The 19,555-nt window shown below is 34.1% G+C and overlaps 2 protein-coding genes across 7 annotated transcripts in view; one reads left to right on the top strand and one right to left on the bottom strand.

Moving 5' to 3' along the window:
• LOC116349203 (flotillin-2) overlaps positions 1-19,555 on the bottom strand; it is a 79,185-nt gene that overhangs the window by 3,703 nt on the left and 55,927 nt on the right. For 2 of the 4 annotated variants that reach the window (XM_031780534.1, XM_031780533.1), the window contains exons 3-4: positions 7,984-8,171; positions 5,989-6,127 (exon numbers count right to left, since the gene is read on the bottom strand). In XM_031780534.1, the coding sequence (XP_031636394.1) occupies positions 5,989-6,127; positions 7,984-8,171 (327 nt within the window). Of the gene's footprint in view, positions 1-154; positions 420-4,359; positions 4,499-5,988; positions 6,128-7,983; positions 8,172-19,555 lie in introns of those variants that run through there. The other 2 variants (XM_031780535.1, XM_031780536.1) reach the window with 2 other exon arrangements.
• On the top strand, positions 9,716-19,191 carry LOC116349200 (glucose dehydrogenase [FAD, quinone]). 3 transcript variants are annotated; one of them, XM_031780526.1, is made up of 9 exons: positions 9,716-9,850; positions 16,213-16,557; positions 16,636-16,746; positions 16,811-16,901; positions 16,967-17,209; positions 17,277-18,096; positions 18,175-18,506; positions 18,584-18,618; positions 18,702-19,191. In XM_031780526.1, exons 2-9 carry the CDS (start codon positions 16,378-16,380, stop codon positions 18,777-18,779), a joined length of 1,890 nt encoding a protein of 629 aa, XP_031636386.1. In that variant the 5' UTR covers positions 9,716-9,850; positions 16,213-16,377; the 3' UTR covers positions 18,780-19,191. The 3 variants fall into 3 exon arrangements, with proteins under 3 accessions (XP_031636386.1, XP_031636387.1, XP_031636388.1); XM_031780527.1 differs by lacking the exon at positions 9,716-9,850 and adding an exon at positions 16,039-16,131; XM_031780528.1 differs by lacking the exon at positions 9,716-9,850 and having other exon boundaries at positions 16,196-16,557.

Raw genomic sequence — 19,555 nt, 5'->3', positions numbered from 1 at the left:
TCAAACAAAAAATAAGCGAGTAATTTATGATCCAACCAAGTAAATTGGCAACTTTCTATGTTAATACACTTAATAAAAGCGTCATTGTAATGACCACTTGTCTCATCGTGATACAGTTAACGATTATACTGACTAAAACGATGTCATTAATTACCTTTTTACGACGGCGTATGTCAAACCAACGATTAACGACAATTTAATTGTTCCCATCCATAGAAGAACCATTTTTTCGATATATTTTACTTATTTTGTTTGTATTGAAATTACTCGTAAGCGGTGTATTCGCGGTTTATGTTTATCTTTTTTCGATTATTCTCAGTTTGTTTACTTTCGCTGTTTTTTTAAAAAGATATATCTATCGCGTTAATATTCGAACTAATCGCAATTCTTTTGTCACGACAATTTCGCTTTATCTGTTTCTAAAATTAAAAAAAACACAAAAATCGATTGTTGCTGTGATCAAATACTCATTTTCCACTATGAATAGCATTATATTGGTTAGTTCAAAATTGATTAAATTGATTGTTGATGTTTGCGAATGTCAAATTTTGTTTATGTGGTGAGTTGTTTTCCCGATCTGGGCCTAATGAAATTATGATGGGCAAAGGCCAATTAATTATTAAATAATTGGCCTGTATTAATTAGTTGATAATGAATTTCGATATAAAATTCTCAGTGGGTGCTTAATTTGTTTATCCGTCGGTGGTATTTCGGTTTTTTGCATAATTCATTTATTTATTTTCAATTCGCCCGGATCGACACGGATTTATTTTTGGATATACATGAATTAAACATGGTTCTACTTTCGATCAAAGTACCATCGAATTTTTATTTTTATCAAAAAATATTGTTCTTGCCGTCGATTGGTATCAAAAGTAAAAATAAAATACCAAATTCCGATGACGAAACGTAACATTCGTGTCGAAATGTTACCGTTGTTTAAATATTTGTTGCTGCCATGAAAAAGGCTGTGAGTATGATGCGGGATGAAGATTTACGATACGAACATAAAATTGAAGTAAATCATTGAGTCTTCACTCGTTAAAATACCGTGTTGCGTTTTTTTATTTTGGAGTGACGACGTGCACAAAATCACGTTTTAAAATACTTTTCAAATTTCGTCGGTATAATTCTCAGTAGTCTCCTTTACATCGTCTCATGGAAAATGGTTTAGAAATTCATTTGTTGCTGGCGTCATTGTTATAAACACAAAAAACAAATTGTGTCTATGTGAATGTGTCTGAATGTAAAAATAGCGGCATTTGTTTGAAATTCAATGATTTTTTCAAACTATCTGGCAAACGGTATCGTACTGTGAAAGAAACACGGGAATATTAAACAAACGTTTGAAGTGTTTAATGATGTTTCTTTTACAACAATGCCATGTCCAACTTGACACAGTTTTTTTCTTTCTTTCAATAATTCAACATGGTCTCATTCTGAATGCGCCAATTGAAGACTGTAATTTAAACGAAATGTGAGTCAAAAGGTAATGAAAAAGAAAGATATGCAACATCCATGGTATTTAGCATTCAAATTAAACCAACGACAAAAATGAGATTGACATGCGGCGAAGCAGAAAATTGCACTATTTCTTTGATGTATTTTGTCTAGGGAAATCATTATGATTGCTTTTTTTAAATATAGCAAGACTTTTTATAGCTCATAAAAGAGACACCTACAAGCCACTGCCCACTTGTTAGGACATACATTTTACAAGCGCCAACGAATGAGTTGTATCTCAATTATGGCCAGGTGTACAAAATCACAGATAGCGCCAGCAATACTAATTGTTAAATGACAAATGATATAGCGTGATGACGTTGAGACAGAATATTGTTTCTGTATAATCGTTGTTAAAAAACGAGGGGGTTTCTGAAAAATGAGACCATCTGTAAACCAGTTTGGTATCTGCATAAATGATTGAGTGCAACCAAAATGCGAAATGCACTCTTGAGCCATATAAAGTGACGACTAAGACATAATTATGACGAAGTGTATAACTGACATTTTATCGATTTCATACTGAATAATTCATAGTACATTGATTCCATCAAAACAGCGAATACACTTTTCGTATTCCATAAATTGACGCGTGCTTTTAGTTGTAATAGAAAGAAATCAAGAACATGATGTTCTGATATTTATTGTGTGGCTATCTTTAGCCACAAACATGCCATCACTAAATTTATCGTATTAATAATTGATTCGGATCGATTTTTTTATTTGCGTCAAGATCCACAACAGTATGGAAGACAAATTACGACAATTGGATGATTAGCATTCAATATGAATGGAAAATGATTTATTCGAAAAACAAACCATTACTTGCTGCCATGTTAAAATACATTTCAAGTGAATTTTAAAGTAGTGGAAGGTATGAATTTAGTTAAGACCGAGTCAATTTCGCCGTGTTGCATTTGAGTTATGCGTTGAAGCAAATGGGTATTTTCCTCCTCATTTATGGAAGAATATTGCCCGTTTTAAGAGCAATAAAGCGATACTGCGTTTGTGTAAACAAAATTGAAATTCACTCATTTTACAGCTGAATATCGGTGGAATGTAGTGTAAAACAGAGATAAGGCACGACACTAAACTTTCCATTATTATCTTATTTACTAGTAACATTTCACATCAATAACGACAGAAGCAAAAAAATGGAACGTGAACTGTGCGCAGCTGTATTTGCACTGGCTCAAACCAAATCGAATAATATATTTGAAGGCGAACATAATTGAAATTTCAACATATTTCATTGCACACGTGACTTTGGCATTTAATATACAATAAATTTTGGAATAGAATATGTTGCGACAGGGTATTGGCATCGACATAACAGTTACCAGTGTAGAAACGTTGAATTAAAGAAGAAGACAATAGATTCCACCACGAATGAATAAAATGCATGAACCGACAAGGCTCTAAAAATAGACTCGAAAGAGTTAATAAAAGAAAATTTCATTTCAGTATGGAATGAATAGCAATTTTATTGCAGCTATAAAAATCAGAAAAAAAAAACCGTTGAAATGTTGAAGATTTGATTACATATGAAAAAATATGATGTTTGAAGCTTGCTCTAAGCAAATCTCTACATACACACACAATGATCGAGAGAGAGAGGGAGAGAGAGAGAGAGTCTAGAAGAAAGTCAATAGAATTATCAGACGAAATTGGCAATAAAATACGATCTTATGAGACTACTTGAAACTGGTAATATGCCACAAGGCAATCTTAAAATAATATTAAAGATTCAAGACACAAAACATGAGTTTTTTTCGCTAAAAAATACTTCCACGTTTAAAATTGCTCGTTACGAAGACTCGTTGCGATTAGGAAGACTTTTAATAAAATAACAATAACTCAAGTACAGCGCTGTAATTATGTGTAGTGCACAAAACACGTGCTGATAATGAAAAACACAGTGCAATAAAAATTGCCACATTTTACGTCACACTCTAATTTACATTATAATTAAATGGTAGTTAGTCAGCACTATATTATCCGCAATTTTTTTTTGCTCTCTCTCTCTCTCTCTCTCTCTCTCTCTCTTCCCGTTTCATTTAAACTTTTTTCTGTGAAATGACGTGTCTGGCTGTTGCTAATGTGCAAACTGACAATTTACGTTAATGATACAAGTGTTCTGGCGAATCAACGTAACGTATAAAGTAAATATCATGTCAATGGAGTGATTGTGTTATTCTCTTCCGTCATCAGAACAGGGCAAACGATCAAACTCGGAGCACTGACGGAGACAATTGAGTTTTTAAAATGTGTCGAATGTTCAACAGCGTACGGGAACATTGACGAAGGTCGAATTAATAAATGTTAGAGTATTAATTGAATTTATGATTTCTTTTGTGCGACAACAGACGTGTGAAAATAATATGCGATTTTTTTTAACACCATAGAACCCGATGGAAATTGTTTTTTTTTTTTTTTTAATGTGTGATTTATATTAAGTGTGTTTGAGTTCATTTCGATTTTTTCTCCCGAATAAATTGCTTATCTCATTTGGTTTTATGAAAGACGATAACGAAAAGAAAAAATTGGATGAAAAACGCAAGCAATCGGTTATAATTCATTGTTATTCAAAGAAAATGGTTGTAAATCACGCACTTGAGGAAAAAAAAGATTGAATTTGTTGCATTCGAATGAAGAATGAAATATAAAATCTGACTGACTTGTAGAAAATCAGTTTCAATTCACTTTCTTTAAAATTCGATGAAAAAAACTTGACATTCAAACTTGATTTATAACTTTATTCATAAAAATTCACGTGTAACAATATTGTTACTCTATCGATTTATTATTCAACAATCAATAACAATTTTCCTTTTTTGTTACAAAATTCTCTCTCACTTTTTTATCGATACTGAAATAGACAAAACAAATTTTCTTCGACGAAATTCGATTTGAAATTTATGTTTCGATGTTTGCTTTTAAATCGTGTGATACGGTCCGACTCCGTTGAAAAGAGAGCAACCGTTTCTGTGTACGTTATTTTTCCAACTGAATACGAACGTATGATGGCGAACCACTTTATACGTGCACAGACAGAGAGAGAGAAAGAGAAACAGATGCCAGAACCCGTGTGCGGTCGACAAAGAATAAACAAAAAAAAAAACAGAGAGAGAGAGAAAGAGATAAAGAGAGCCATGGAAAGGCGAGCGTATGTTGAACAATTCTATATATGCATAGAGAAAGAGAGTGTGCCTCAACCATATACAGCAATGGCAAGGAGAATAAACGTATCAGCTGTGCAATACACGTCGAGATTTGTTTCTTGCACGTTTGTTTAGATATACGAATGTATGGAACTAACGAACACAATTGAATTGAATACTTTGACTGGAATTGTTCACAATTCCATTTTTCTATGAACATCATGCCATCGCTCCCTTGACAGCTAGCATGACAGCACGTTCACCGAATCCAATGCACAGAGAAAGAGAAATGCTCAATTCAGAAAATGTATCGATAGCTCAACAAGTAAAAACCATTAAAAATGTGCAAACATCAAAAGTTTATAACATATAACACTCCGTAACATAAAGATATAGCCAGAACAAGTATATTCGATTCCATAAAATGCACACACACACTCATTAAAGGCATAATGCAAACAAAAAAATGAAAGCAAAAACAATGGTTACATTGTAAGAAAGAAGGGAGAGAGATGGAACGTATGGCATATTATTGCACTTTTTGTTTGGAATGATATAAATGGGTTTCACTGTTCGTGATAGCAAAAAAAGGGAGGCACTATGCAAAAACTAGAAACGATGGGAAGGCAATTGTATTTGAAAAGAGTGTTTTTGCTTTACTCAATGCATTTTTTCCAACGGTATTTGCACAAGAGTCTGAAAAGTTTTTCTGATTTTTAGAGAGAATAAAGTATGCGAACGATATAAAACCGGAACGCCATTTTTATTAAATCCATCATAAAATAAAATCACATGTTGAATTGGATTGTGCATGGCACGATTCAAAGCATTTATAATTCTTATCATGCGTCCGAAAAGAGTTCTCTTCCTTCGTATTAATGACGAAAAACATACACCGCGACTCATAAAGTGATGAGTACTCAATAGTGTACATTATATTTATGTTCGTGAATCAAAACCCATTCGTATTCTGCACAAGCAATCGTGTTTGATTTACCAACAATACTGTCAATCTCAGTAAAATGCAGTCATTCCAACTACGATTTGCTTCATGATACGCGATACGTGCTGTTGGCACGAGCCCATGTTTTGGATAGTCAAACACTTCCTTTTTTTGTTTACCCACTTGACATGTTTGTGTGGCGTTACGAGTTTGTGTTCATCTTTATGTGACGGATGTCATCAACAATGACTTCCCGGCGATACAAAACTTTCATTCTTCGGCAAATAAATTGTTTAAATTACTCTGTACATCTTTGAGTTCTTCCATGGACTCGGGCCCGAAAGGAAGTAGAGAAAAACTCTAGACTTTGTACAAACTTACCAAGAATAGCTCGCAAATGACCTTCGAGGGTTTGTAAGATAGTTTGCTTGATTTCCTTTACCGATTTTCCCAAGAATTGTTCACTGGCGGTGCCAAGCAGTTCGTCGGCCTGATGATGGAAATAATAAACGTTCATCATCTACAAATAGAAATAAGAAAAACGGCAAAGTCGTTCGAGATGAGAAACAGCTATTCCGGATGGGACACGCATATAGTTTTTTTTTGCTTTTGCAATCGAAATTCAAATATGACATTTTCATATATGATTTATATGGGCACGCCAAAAACCGATCTCTATATCACACCACACATCATTACCAATAAAGAAAACATTTTAAAAATAGAGAGAGGAAATGAAGAACAAAATTCGCGATGAATTGAATCATGCCATCGAATCAATGTTTAAAACACGATTTGAAATGAAAATAAAGAAATATATTGAAAATCACACCAAATTCTAAATATTTTGGCATATTTGAACATAAAAAAATAATTGGAATGAAATCCACACAATAAAACAAATTAAGGAAAATCACGCATGATAAACTACGGTATAATTGATAATCAATTAGAACTAGTGATGGCACTTGAAACATATATATATCAAAGTTGGCATTGAAAATTACAATTTAGCAGATCAAAATAAATCAAATAGAATAATAATCAAATTCGGTATGATAATGTGTGAATTTTTGTCTCGGGGCGGACTAACTATTTCTACTGGGTTTTTCTTATTCAATTTATAGGGATAACGTTGATTTTTTTTGTTGGAAAAATATAAGAAAAAAAATTGTAAATGAAAATTGTAAGAAAAAAATCTGAAAATAAATGAAAGTAAAGAAAAATGAATGCAATTTTTTCAAACACAGCATCAAATTTACCAACAACTGCAGCGCGATTGTGTGTGTCACACTCACTTTGTTTGCTTTTATCAATTCACACTACACTTTTATTGATTCAGTTTGATTGGATCAAGAATTTTTCTGATGTGAATTTTATCGAAAATAAAATGGAATGAAATGAATGACAAACCAATGGCAATAATTTTGTGCTCAATTAGAAATAGAAAACAGAAAATTCTCGAAATTGAATTTAAATAAAAATTTATATGAGAAATGGGGTGCTAATGTACATATTGAATGTTTTATATACATGGAATCTTCGGTGCCATTTGTAGTATGCGTTTAAATCATCGATGATTGAATAATAAAAGCGTCAAGTTGTCAAGCAACAACCATCGCACTGAAATCATTTTTTGTATGAAAAAATTATAAACATTGATAACGACGAAGCAGAACTGATAACATTTTTGCAAACAAAGTGAAATATCCAAAACGAAAGAATGAAAATCACTCAAAAACAAGAAAAACCATTTCAACTTAAGATGGTCCACATGGTGCGCATAAATGATAAACAAAACCACTGAAAAGAATCTTTGAATAAAAAAAAATCAAATGAAAGAAAAAAAAAATATGTTTGAACACGATGCAAATATTATAAACGATATCCATCCAGATCAAGCAGTTTCTAGTCAAGGCAGGCATATTAAAACACTAAATATATATCTAAAAATGGTCTGTTTTTTTGGAACTGTTGATAGATAGAGGAGCTTTTCAATTTCATCTAGTAGAAAATGGAAAAAACTCACAAAATCACATCAAAAGAGAAAAAAAAGAGTTAAAATGCATTAATAATTTGGATATATATTTTTGTGAATAAATTTATAAATTCCAAATTCTTATTGAATTCAATGAGCCGAATTGCGACAGTAAAATCCAAAATGATTCGGAATGTGGTGTTTATTCGTTTGATTTATTGAACAACAATAGTACGTCATGTAAAAAATACATTTCAAAATAACCGGATCAAAATAAAATCGAACTGAATTTTGGCCGCTTTATTGTCGCGATTCCGGTTTTATATGAGTGAATGATTCACTCGTCAAATAAAGAAAAAATCGATCAATTTCATCATTTGAATGAGAAATGACCATACCTTCATGATTTTGCATTGAGCAACGCCAGTAACGGTCAATGGAACACCTTGTGCTGTTTCGACTCCCTCGCACATCGGATTCAGTGTCATCACTTCAAGGTTTAATCTCTGAACATCGGTCACCAACCACCATGCCCATGCCCATCCACCGACAATCGTTCTCTTTCGTGTCGATCCACAGCAACCACCTGGAAAAAGAAGAGACACAAATATTGGTTAGAGAAAAAAAATAGAAAACATTGTCTAAAGTCAATTTTGCCTAAGTTCCGGCGACATTCATCGACCGAAATAGTTGAAACTATCGAACACGCTTTCTTATGCTATATCACTTCGTCGAACTCGGGCTTATTAGAAAAGAATGCTTATAATAATTAATCGTTTTCTAAGGCGACATAAAATTGATGGTTTCATTTTTTTTAGCTAGAGTTATGATCGTGTTTTTTGATGAATTAATTTCCAAAAATAGATAAATTTTGTTATTATAAATTTAGTTTTGATGAAAATTAACTTTTAAAAAAACGAAATAAAGCATATGTAGATCTTCAGTAAGAGGTGTAATGCGCTCAATAAGCGTAATGCTTTGTTTGCCGAACTTAGTATAGACAGTGCCATCTATATATAGAATGGGATATTATTTCACAAGTTTGAGAATGAGCGCATATGTTATTCCAAAAATTGTTGAAAAATAATTTAATAAATTGTTTCATTTTTTTGTTTTGAAAGTGAAGTTAGCACAATAAGAATTAGATAATTTCTATTTTAAAAAAACATAAATTTATATGCGTTTTAATTTAACTTAAAAAGCCTCGGGTGTAGAGTGTGTAGATCTTGTAGAAATGATTTTGTTAAAATCTCCATACGTAAACTCATAAGTGTGAGTGTGACATTTGACAGATAGATACAAAACGTAATGTTATTGTTCTCTTACATACTTGTCATACACTCGTGCGAATTATTCTGTTCTGTTAAGTTCGTTTATTCCGTTCATTTATTTTATTTATATTCTTAATCTGGCAATCACATCGCAAAATTGCGTAAAAATGGCAGATTCTATTAACAGTTCTATTGATCTTGACACCGGCTGTATAAAATATCCTGATGGAGACTTTACTTTTATATTAAACTTTATTCTGTTTAGTTCGCCAAAAGATAGAGTGAGGGCGTTAGTGTGACAGATTTCATATAAAAAAGCTACTGTATTAGAGATCTTTCTTCAGTAGAGCATTATATGAAAGTGTGATTAGATGTCAAGGTTAAAATCGAAGTATCAATGGAAATGCAACCGAGCTATTTGATAATTAAGAAAATTAGTATTTGTGTAATCACAATCTCATTGATCATTGAGTCATTGATCTTGTAGAGAGAGAGATGGCCAACTGTCACGATCACAATACACAAAACGTGTTTATTTCATTCTCAAAGAAAGAAATACGTGGAGTTTAGTGTTACAATTTACAAAGCGCGAGCTAAACAAATCGCGAAGAAAGACGATTACCATTTCTTCCATTCTATTTGCGACAAGAGAGCGAAAAAGAGAGATTCCACTTATACAAACAACGGCCGACACTTAATACGATCATACACACTTTATGCCGCTATATGCTTCTTTCTTCTTCTCTATTTATGGTACAACCTGTTAAACTGTCTAGCGCGCTAGTACCATCGAGATACATGTATACTTTTTCATATATTTTTTGTATGTCTGCAGAAGCAAACAAAGAGGTTTTGTTGATATTTAAATGAAATCAGTTGTTGATCGGCCGTTGAGTGTATCACAGTCGGACATTTAATTCTGCTCACTACAAACAGAAAGTTTTTTTGCGAACAAAAAATAACCATTGAAAGTGTTCAAGTTAACTAAAATAAGGTATCAACGAAGAGACATAAAAAAAAATTGAAAATCATTATCATCTGAATTCATTAAAAATTCATTGAATTTCACCCGAAAAAATAACGGTTTGCATTGAATGATGCACGATTATATCGCTAGATTTTAGTCATTTTGAAATGAAAAACGGACGACAAAATAAGTGAAAAGTGTTAATTTTTGTTTCGACTAGCATCGTGATGCTGACGGCGAAAAGATGCACATATGACATAGAAGAATATTGAACAAACTCTCAATTGAAAAGTGAATGGTTTCACTTGGTTCTTGAATTTTTGTTGTGTTTGCATTTTCTATGAAATACGGCCAATTTGGCGCGAAATATTTGTTAAGATTAACTTTTGACTGGCCCATGAATTATTTCCGATGGTTGAACATGCAAAGACGAAAAAGATTTTTCCATTTGCTTCGTGCAATATCAAGTTTCAAGAGACTCGATTTCTAAGAAAAATGGCATACTCGATGCGGTCGGCAAAATATATGTTTTTTGTTTCATGAACGTGTGGGCGGCGTCAGCGGTACTGTATCACGGGTTTTCCATTTTTCGGAGAAGAAAATTCAAGTTTACTTTCGGCAATAATTTTGTGTGTTTGCATTGTATTATTGTTTATGTCAATTTTGCACGAAAACAATAATTTATTTGGTTTATATTGCCGATGTGACCCATTTCATTTGGAAAAGATTAAAAGAGAAATTGATCTCTTGGAATATGGTTGTATATCAGCAAAAGTAATACGGTATTTACTCGATATGTATGCGCACATTTACATCTGCAAAAAATAACATAAAAATCGAATCGCACTTTAAATGAAATGGAAACAAAGTGAGAGAGAGATGGCGAAAAAGAAATATGCGAGTTTGAGAAGGTGTATGTGTGCGCGCGCAAAAACCACAATAAAAAAAAACATGCACTAGACATTGATAAACTTTATGTGAGAGTACGTAGAGAGAGAGAGTGAATGAGAGAATCGTTCGATTTTGCGGCTTACGTGCATTTTATCGCACGCAACAGATGCAACTATATACTTTATTTCTTTTTTTTTTTTTCATTTCGATGGTGAAAAACTTTTCTTATTTCAAGTTTTCTTTGACATGCTTGCACTTGTTGACGTCAAATTTGATAATCATTTTCAATGTTGTAACTTCCCCAAAAAGAAATTCAATATTTCAACATGACTTTGAAAACAATGCCAATGAATATTCAGGTGAAGATTTGAAAAGTTTTTTTACCGTGGGATTTTCCTTCGAACAGATTGCTCTATTTGAAATGGTTGTTTGTCTTTTTCAAATTGGGCCAAACAAACTTTCGGAACAACACTCTTCTAATTTAAGTGAATGACACTAACGTAATGAGTTTATCGTCCATCTCGAAGACTTAACGAGCACAAAAACAGTGATAAATTGTAATAACAGCATAATTTCTCTTTTATTCCCCTCTCTCCATATATCTCTTCATAATGTTGCAGAATTCGTTTTCCATCTAGGGAAACCGTGAAAAATTTCGGCCACCTAGACAACAAATAATAATAAAAACAGCAAAACGTCATTCGATAAAAACAAAAAGAATCATTTCGAGTAAGATACACCGCACGGTTTCACTGTAATGACAATCATTCCAAAACGTTAAAATAACGAAAGTAGTATTATGTCGTGTATATGTTTGGTTGTCTAAAGTATGTTTACGTTTGAAAAAATAAAAAAAGCGTTCGTGCTTCTTCTTTTATAAGTCTACAACGACCTATAAAACGGTGTAGTCAAGCAGAGATAAATTACCGTAAGATATTTTAAAAGTATGCGGTGCTTCAGCGATCGAAGCGAATGACGTACGTGCTTGTGCACGCATTCACATTGTAAAATGCCATCGACACCGTTCTTTTTCTTCTTATCCATTTCTCTTCATCGGTTCTTTTCATTCAAGTCAAAGCCATTGTCATCACTTTGACATAGAAAGAATCAGACAATATATTTAGCTGCCGTCATCTGGATATTTCAGCTCATCTGGATGCCGTCAGCAGATGATGCGAAGTGAAAACAATAGAAGTGATTGTTATAGCAATACCAGTATATAGCAAGCTTATATACCTATAACGATTTCTATTGTTTTCACTTTGTATCATCTGCTGACGATATCCAGATGAGCTGTAATATCCAGATGACGACAGCTAAATATATTGTCTGGAAAGAATCGTTTATACACGAATCGTTCACCTTCACACAAAAAAATGTTTTGCATATAATCGTTTAATTGATTAAATGAGTTTGATGAGACACACACATACCCATAAGCTCACAAGTCGGCTTATTGAGTATCTTTTTTACTCGATTAAAGAAATGCCGATGAAGTCATAATCACCAAGAACATTTCATTTCACAAAAAGAGAAATCTTAAGAACTCTTTCTGTGGCCGAAGATGATCGCATATAGCAATAAGAAGAAGAAAAATGAAGAGGAATTCTTTTGTAACGGTAATTGTTGCGGTTTCATAATGCAAAGCAAGAATTCTTTCGGTTTGATCAAGATGATGACAGTGACAGTGAGTGGAAGGAAACTAAAGAGCGCGGAACGATGTAGATATGTGTGTATGCGGCCTGATTATTTTTCTCTCTCAATTCTACAGCCATTATATCGGTGGTATGTCGATTGTGCCATGATATTACCAAATCGATTAAAAAAACAGCATAAAAGGCACTCAGTAACCCATTTACGGTTATCCACCACTTTTCTCGAATAACTTTTTAAATATGGGTTATCCAGTCAAATTACTTCCGATGCCAGTATACATTAAGTGGTTTGTCAATTTCCTTGATTTATAAATTGAATCGATAACATTGCACACCTAATTTATTCAGACTTGTAACTAACACGTACCCATGAATTGTGTGCAAGCTTCATCATTTAAATGACCCAAATTACAAACATTTCCTATGATATTTCAAATAAAATTATCTAACCGAATTGATTTGATATGAACAATATCAATTGCTTTGTCTTCAAATTGTGGAAAAATTGGGCTGCACCTATCTGTATAAAAAGTTTCGTAAACGATTTAAGCGATGAATTCATAAATGATTCGCAATATTTTTTTTATTATAAGCCGATCGAATAAGCTTGCAGTTACTCGTTTGTTTGTCATAAATTAAAAACCGTTTCACCGAAAGTATTGTAGTAGTTATTGGAAATGATTCAGTAATCATTGTTTGTGCCTATCGCATTTCGATTAATATTGATTAAAATTGTTTGCGGTTCTTCGTTGCTTTGCATTTCGCGCAATTCTTTCTCTGGCTCCGTTCATTCAATGTGACACAATGGTTTTAACGGTGGCTCATTTCAATTTTATGTACGGCAAACGGCATATGCGTGAAGAAATCACAATCGAAAAATCAATTCCAATTTTAAATGGCTAATCACATTTTCCCTTTTCATTGGTTTACATTTTATCTCAATTGATATTGTGTTCATTGGCAATGTTCGGCTATTTTAATTCGACGAAAAAACAATCGATTAGACACAATGTGAGAAGAATACTAAAAGAAAACGTGTGCAATTGAAAAAAAAAAAACGTTTTCCTCTCCCACAGCAGTAGCAAAGCCAATAAAAAACTGTATCGAAAATTTCACTTTTCACTGGTTTGGCGTACGTGATAAATGCAACATTAACCATTCGCCGGCTTTGCATTTTCGGTGCGATTTTTTCGCTGCTTTGCACCAAGCTCTTTTCTCTTCTTCACATGACTATCGATTTTTTTTCGTGCCATTGTATACTCGATAGTGCTTTTTTGTTGTTTGTATAAGATCATCTATTACGTAGGTTGCTCCATAATTTTTTTTAAAATGGTACTTATAGTGTTGCCCGATGTAAACCATTGTCATATTCGTAAAGTTTGATGTTTTGGTATGTATTCGTGCCCTGAACCTTTTGTCGTACGAACGCTATTTGTATTGTTTACAGTGACTGGTAAACTGCGACTCAACAAAAAAATGAATTTTACACGTGAAGATTTTCGTAAAATGATTTACTACGATTTTCGAAGTAAATTATCTCAACAACAGTGTTTCGATCGACTTCATTTGGCCTTTGGCAATGAAGCACCAACCCTTCAGACAATTTATAACTGGTACCGAGAATTCCGTTGCGGTCGTAGTTCGCTCAAAGACGAGTTTCATACAGGTCGTCCAAAATCGGCTGTTGTGCCACAAAACATCGATGCTGTCAGAAAACTGATTATGGAAGATCGTCATGTGACCTACCGTGAGATTGAGGCATCTTTGGGCATTTCATCCCACAGCATACATACAATTTTGCATGAACATTTAGCCGTAAAAAAGATTTGCTCTCGTTGGATCCCACATAAATTGACCGATGAACAAAAAATGGCTCGTGTGAGTTGGTGTAAAGAAATGCTCAAGAAATTCAATCGTGGTGCTTCAAAAGACGTTAATAAAATCGTCACTGGTGACGAATCGTGGATATATGCCTATGAGCCCGAAACGAAACAGCAGTCGACTGTATGGGTCTTCCAAAATGAAGATAACCCAACGAAAGTTGTTCGAGCTCGAAGTGTTGCGAAGCAAATGGTCGCCTGTTTTTTCGGGAGAAGTGGTCATGTGGCAACCGTTCCACTAGAGGATCGTAAGACCGTCAATTCTGATTGGTATACCACCATTTGTTTGCCCGAAGTGTTTGGTGAAATAAGAAAAAACAACCACCGTCGCAAAATAATTCTTCATCACGATAATGCGAGCTCTCACACATCTTTTCAAACTACTCGATTTTTGACCGGTCAAAACATCGAACTGATGGGTCATCCACCGTACAGTCCTGACCTGGCACCCAATGACTTTTTTTTGTTCCCAAGCGTGAAGAAAAAACTACGTGGTCAACGATTTTCGACACCAGAAGAAGCAGTTGAAGCGTTCAAAACACACGTTTTGGAGATATCAGTTTCGGAGTAGCACGAATGCTATGACAAATGGTTTCATCGAATGCAAAAGTGTATCGATCATCTCGGGGAATATTTTGAAAAACAATAAAACCATTTTCGACAAAAAACAACTGTGTTATATATGTTTTTAAAAAAAATTATGGAGCAACCCTCGTATTTCAATTTTTATCAATATTTCCGACTATTTATTTATTCAATAAAATTTCAATTGTTCATCGTTTGTGTGTCCATTCATTGGATCGCCTTTGGTTGGCATAAAAATAAAAATAATTTTGCATTTTAATGGAAATACCGAAATGTAAAGCAATCAGTACTTGGTGATTGCCAGAAATTTAAAAGTTGAAGCAAACCAATTTAGTTTAATAACCTAAATAAAAGTTTCCAGCCGCAGAATTTTCGTCGTTTTTCCCAATTCAAATATTCAAGTTCTTGTTCGCTGGTTTAAATTAAAAAGAGACCACGTATATCCCTCAGGGGTAAAATGTGCATAGTAATGGACGTCAATCCATTTACATAAGACATTTGAACTTCACAAAAAAAGTGCGATGTTGTTGATGGTTTTGATGTGGGTCACTGTATTCCCTTGAATTAGAATGAAATACGGAAATTGAAACGTGATCTAAAAGCAAATACGAAAAAAAACAATAAAAAAAATCAAAAGTCCCGGTGCATTTCCATTAGGTAACCGCAGTCAATGTGACTAACCAGATGCAGATCTGGTTTCTTGTTCACTTGTCAGCCATATGCTTTTGCCTCTTACAAAATCACAACTGAACGAGTTTTGGTTGTTTGGTTTTTCGATCAACAAAAGCAAATCATACGTACAAACCGAATCAGTTATAATTTTTTTTTGAGTATGTATGTGTATGTGCGTGTGTTTATGACGTTGAAAGCAATCAAAATAAACGTGTATTTATCGAAGCATCATTATTTTCATTCTCTGTTCACCGGTTTTCGTTTGCTCTTCTTTTGTCGACACAAAACCATTCATTTAACTGAAGACTGTGTATATGTTGTTGTTTTGCGTTTGAGAAGATTTGTGGGGAATAAACTGTAAACAGAGAGTTATGCAGGCATCAGTAACAGGCCGTGCGTGTATTTCGTAGACCATCACAGAGGAAAAAAAATTCCATAGTGTATACGTACAGTTGGCAAAGATTAATTGGATGGCTTTGAACTTGATTTTTTAACGGTTTCCGTCGAATTTTACGTTTAGTCTTTAATTGGTAGCTCGAGCAAACGGATCGTCTGCATTCGACTCGAATTTATTGAAGTGCTCAATTGTCAATTGTGTTTGTTTTAACCATTCTGCAAACGAATTGTTCGTTAATATTGCACTTTTCATTCTTTCACTTACGTCGACTTGTATTGAAATATTGATCCAGTTTATGTCTACTTTCAGGTGAAAAGCAGAACTATAGCATAACGTGGCAATAAAAAAAACCTTTTAAATTCCAAACAAAACAGAGAAATGTGTTTATCACATTTCCTATTTGAATAGAGAGTGTCAAATCGATTAAAAAAAAAAAGAAAAAAGCAGTGTTGTGTGTGATACGAAGCGTATAAGATGAGTGCCATAGTCGGAGCCGCAAATGCAATTGGCGGTGCTGCTGTTACAGCGGCAAATAGTGTCGGTTGGTTTATTCCAATGCTTGTTGCAGCCGTTGCATACTATCAATATGAAGAGATAATGTCACCCGAATCACGACCCATCGACATTCCCACCGAACATTTGCTTGACGAATATGTACGACTACATTTAATGTTTTTTTTTCTGTTCTTTTATTAACGTGGATTTTTTTTTATTTATTTTGCATCGGAAAAGGATTTTATTATAGTTGGCGGTGGTTCGGCTGGAGCGGTTGTGGCAAATCGATTGACAGAAGTGGAAAATTGGAATGTTTTATTATTAGAAGCTGGCGGCGATGAAACTGAAGTATGTTTTTGATTGCAATAAATGAAAGTTTCATATGTATATAATGGAAATTGTGTATTTATAGGTGTCAGATGTACCATTGATGGCTGGATTTTTGCAATTGAGCCCATTGGATTGGAAATACAAAACCGAACCGCAAGGAACGGCATGTTTAGGTAAATTACATGTTCGATGCAAAAAAAAATGCAGTTCACAATGAATTATTTTTTTTAAATTGCAGCTATGACTGGTGGACGATGCAATTGGCCAAGAGGCAAAGTAATTGGGGGTTCGTCCGTTTTGAACTACATGCTTTATCTGCGTGGTCACAAAAAAGACTATGACGATTGGGAGGCAATGGGCAATACCGGTTGGGGTTATAAAGAAGCTTTATATTATTTCAAAAAATCGGAAGACAACACCAATCCATATCTGGCTTCAACGCCATACCATTCAACTGGTGGTTACTTAACTGTCGGTGAAGGTAATTTCTCTTATTCAATTGAGAATGACAAATCAGTTATTAAAAAATAATGTTTTTACTCGAGCAGCTCCTTTCCACACACCATTAGCGGCTGCTTTTGTTCAAGCTGGTGTTGAAATGGGCTATGAAAATACAGATTTAAATGGTGAAAAAGGTACCGGTTTTATGATTGCACAAGGAACGGTACGTCGTGGCAGTCGATGCAGTTCGGCAAAAGCATTCTTGCGACCAGCTCGTTTACGTCCAAATTTACATATTGCCATGCATGCACATGTGACACGTTTAATGATTGATCCAAAAACAAAACGTGCATTTGGCGTTGAATTCATACGTGATCGTAAAATACATTATATTCGTGCATCAAAAGAGGTTATCGTTTCGGGTGGAGCGGTTAATTCTCCACAAATTTTAATGCTTTCCGGCATTGGGCCAAAAGCTGAATTGGCAAAGCATAAGATACCGTTGATTAAAGATGCACCGGTCGGTGAAAATCTGCAGGACCACATTGCATTGGGAGGTCTCACGTTTGGCGTGAATCAAGAAGTGTCAATTGTCGAGAGTCGAGTTCAATCGGTGTCAACTGTTTTGCAGTATGCGGTATTCGGTCAGGGGCCGCTTACCATTCTTGGTGGCGTTGAAGGATTGGCTTTTGTTAAAACAAAATATGCCAATGCTAGCGATGATGTTCCAGACATTGAATTCCATTTTATCTCCGGTTCAACAAATTCGGATGGTGGCAATCAATTACGAAAGGCACATGGTTTAACACAAAAATTTTACGACGCTGTTTTTTCACCATACAATAATCGTGACACATGGAGCATTTTACCAATGTTATTACGACCAAAAAGTACCGGTTCAATTCGATTGAGAAGTCGCAATCCATTGTAAGTTTATCACGATTTTTTGCCTTCATTTTTTTTGTTCAACTATTTTATTGACTCACGGTTTCACCATTTAAATAGTGACTATCCGTACATTTATCCAAATTACTTCTTCGATGATTCGGATTTAAAGACGCTTGTTGAAGGTGTTAAGATTGCCGTGGCTGTTTCACAAACGAATTCAATGCAACGATTTGGATCGAAATTGATTGCATACAAATGGCCAGGTTGTGCCCATTTGGAATCGTTTACCGATGAGTTTTGGGAGTGCATGATTCGACAATATTCGGCTACCGTTTACCATCCGGTTGGAACGTGTAAAATGGGACCATACTGGGATTCAACAGCAGTTGTTGATCCCGAATTGCGAGTATATGGCGTTCGAGGACTGCGAGTTATTGACGCATCGATAAGTAAGTTCCATTACAGTGAAATCATGCTGAGTGAACAATTTTAATAAATTCACAACTTTTTTTATTGTCATTTACAGTGCCGAAATTAGTTGGAGCAAATACAAACGCACCGGTAAATATTGCGCTTTTTCAGTATTTCCGTCTATTTACTTTGGCAAAATTTCAACTAAATTTCATTCGTTTTATCACAATCAGGTAATGATGATAGGCGAGAAGGGAGCAGACATGATAAAAGAATTTTGGATTCATCAAATAACAGCTGGTTTCGAGTAAACGTTACGTGCGAAACCAAAAGACATGAACAAGAACCCATAGTTTTTTATTGTATTGATTTAAACCAATTTTCTGTTAACTTAATTTATTTTCATTTAATTTCTTAATTTTTGGTTAAAAAACTGATTGAATTGATTTACTGCTCTATTTTTTTTACATAAAAATAGCACATAAGTAGAATAAATTAATTGTGATATTAATTAAAGAAATTGACAAATATTTACTGCGACAATGAACGTATATTCAACTTGAAAAGGCCTGAAAAATTAAAAAGTGACGTTGACCAATGAACTGCAACTAAATAAATAAGGTGTAATCGATTTGGGCTCACATCAACCGAAACGACTCTATATTTATCTCAATTTAAGACAAGTGAAATAAAATATTTGAAAGAAAAAAATCTCAAACAGTACATTCAACCGATTGTTTCTTTTGTTCAAATTTTTTCGAAAAAGCAGACAGTTTAGTGGAACAAAAGGTGCGTTTGAGCTGTTCGAAATGGGTTTCAAATTTCCAGAACAATTGCATTGAAATTGCAAACAAAATGTACTTTTTTGCACGAAATTCAAGCCAATTCAGACTTTTGACTTGAATGTTTATGTTTCAGCATGTAAACAAGGTGACAAAAAAGTTTATGAATTTTTTCGGTAAAAATTGAATACTCGCAAATTATTATTTACAATTGGTTCTGCATTACACATTGTACCGCACGCTTGCATAGCTAAGCACATATTTTTTTTTCTTTCGGTTTGATGTAACATTCTGCGGTAGAGAAA

Source organism: Contarinia nasturtii, unplaced genomic scaffold, assembly GCF_009176525.2.
Source record: "Contarinia nasturtii isolate CC-2019 unplaced genomic scaffold, AAFC_CNas_1.1 Cnas_scaffold_2806, whole genome shotgun sequence".
Lineage (NCBI taxonomy): Eukaryota > Metazoa > Arthropoda > Insecta > Diptera > Cecidomyiidae > Contarinia > Contarinia nasturtii.
Note: the sequence above shows the minus strand (reverse complement) of the source record. Positions and strands in the feature narration are given on the sequence as shown.

What these genes read in the sequence shown, in the direction of transcription:
- LOC116349200 (XM_031780526.1), top strand. Translation starts at nt 16,378, where the DNA reads ATGAGTGCCATAGTCGGAGCCGCAAATGCAATTGGCGGTGCTGCTGTT. An exon ending in CTGGCGGCGATGAAACTGAA is followed by an intron (nt 16,747 to 16,810) that starts GTATGTTTTTGA and finishes GTGTATTTATAG; the next exon opens with GTGTCAGATGTACCATTGAT. An exon ending in GCAAGGAACGGCATGTTTAG is followed by an intron (nt 16,902 to 16,966) that starts GTAAATTACATG and finishes TTTAAATTGCAG; the next exon opens with CTATGACTGGTGGACGATGC.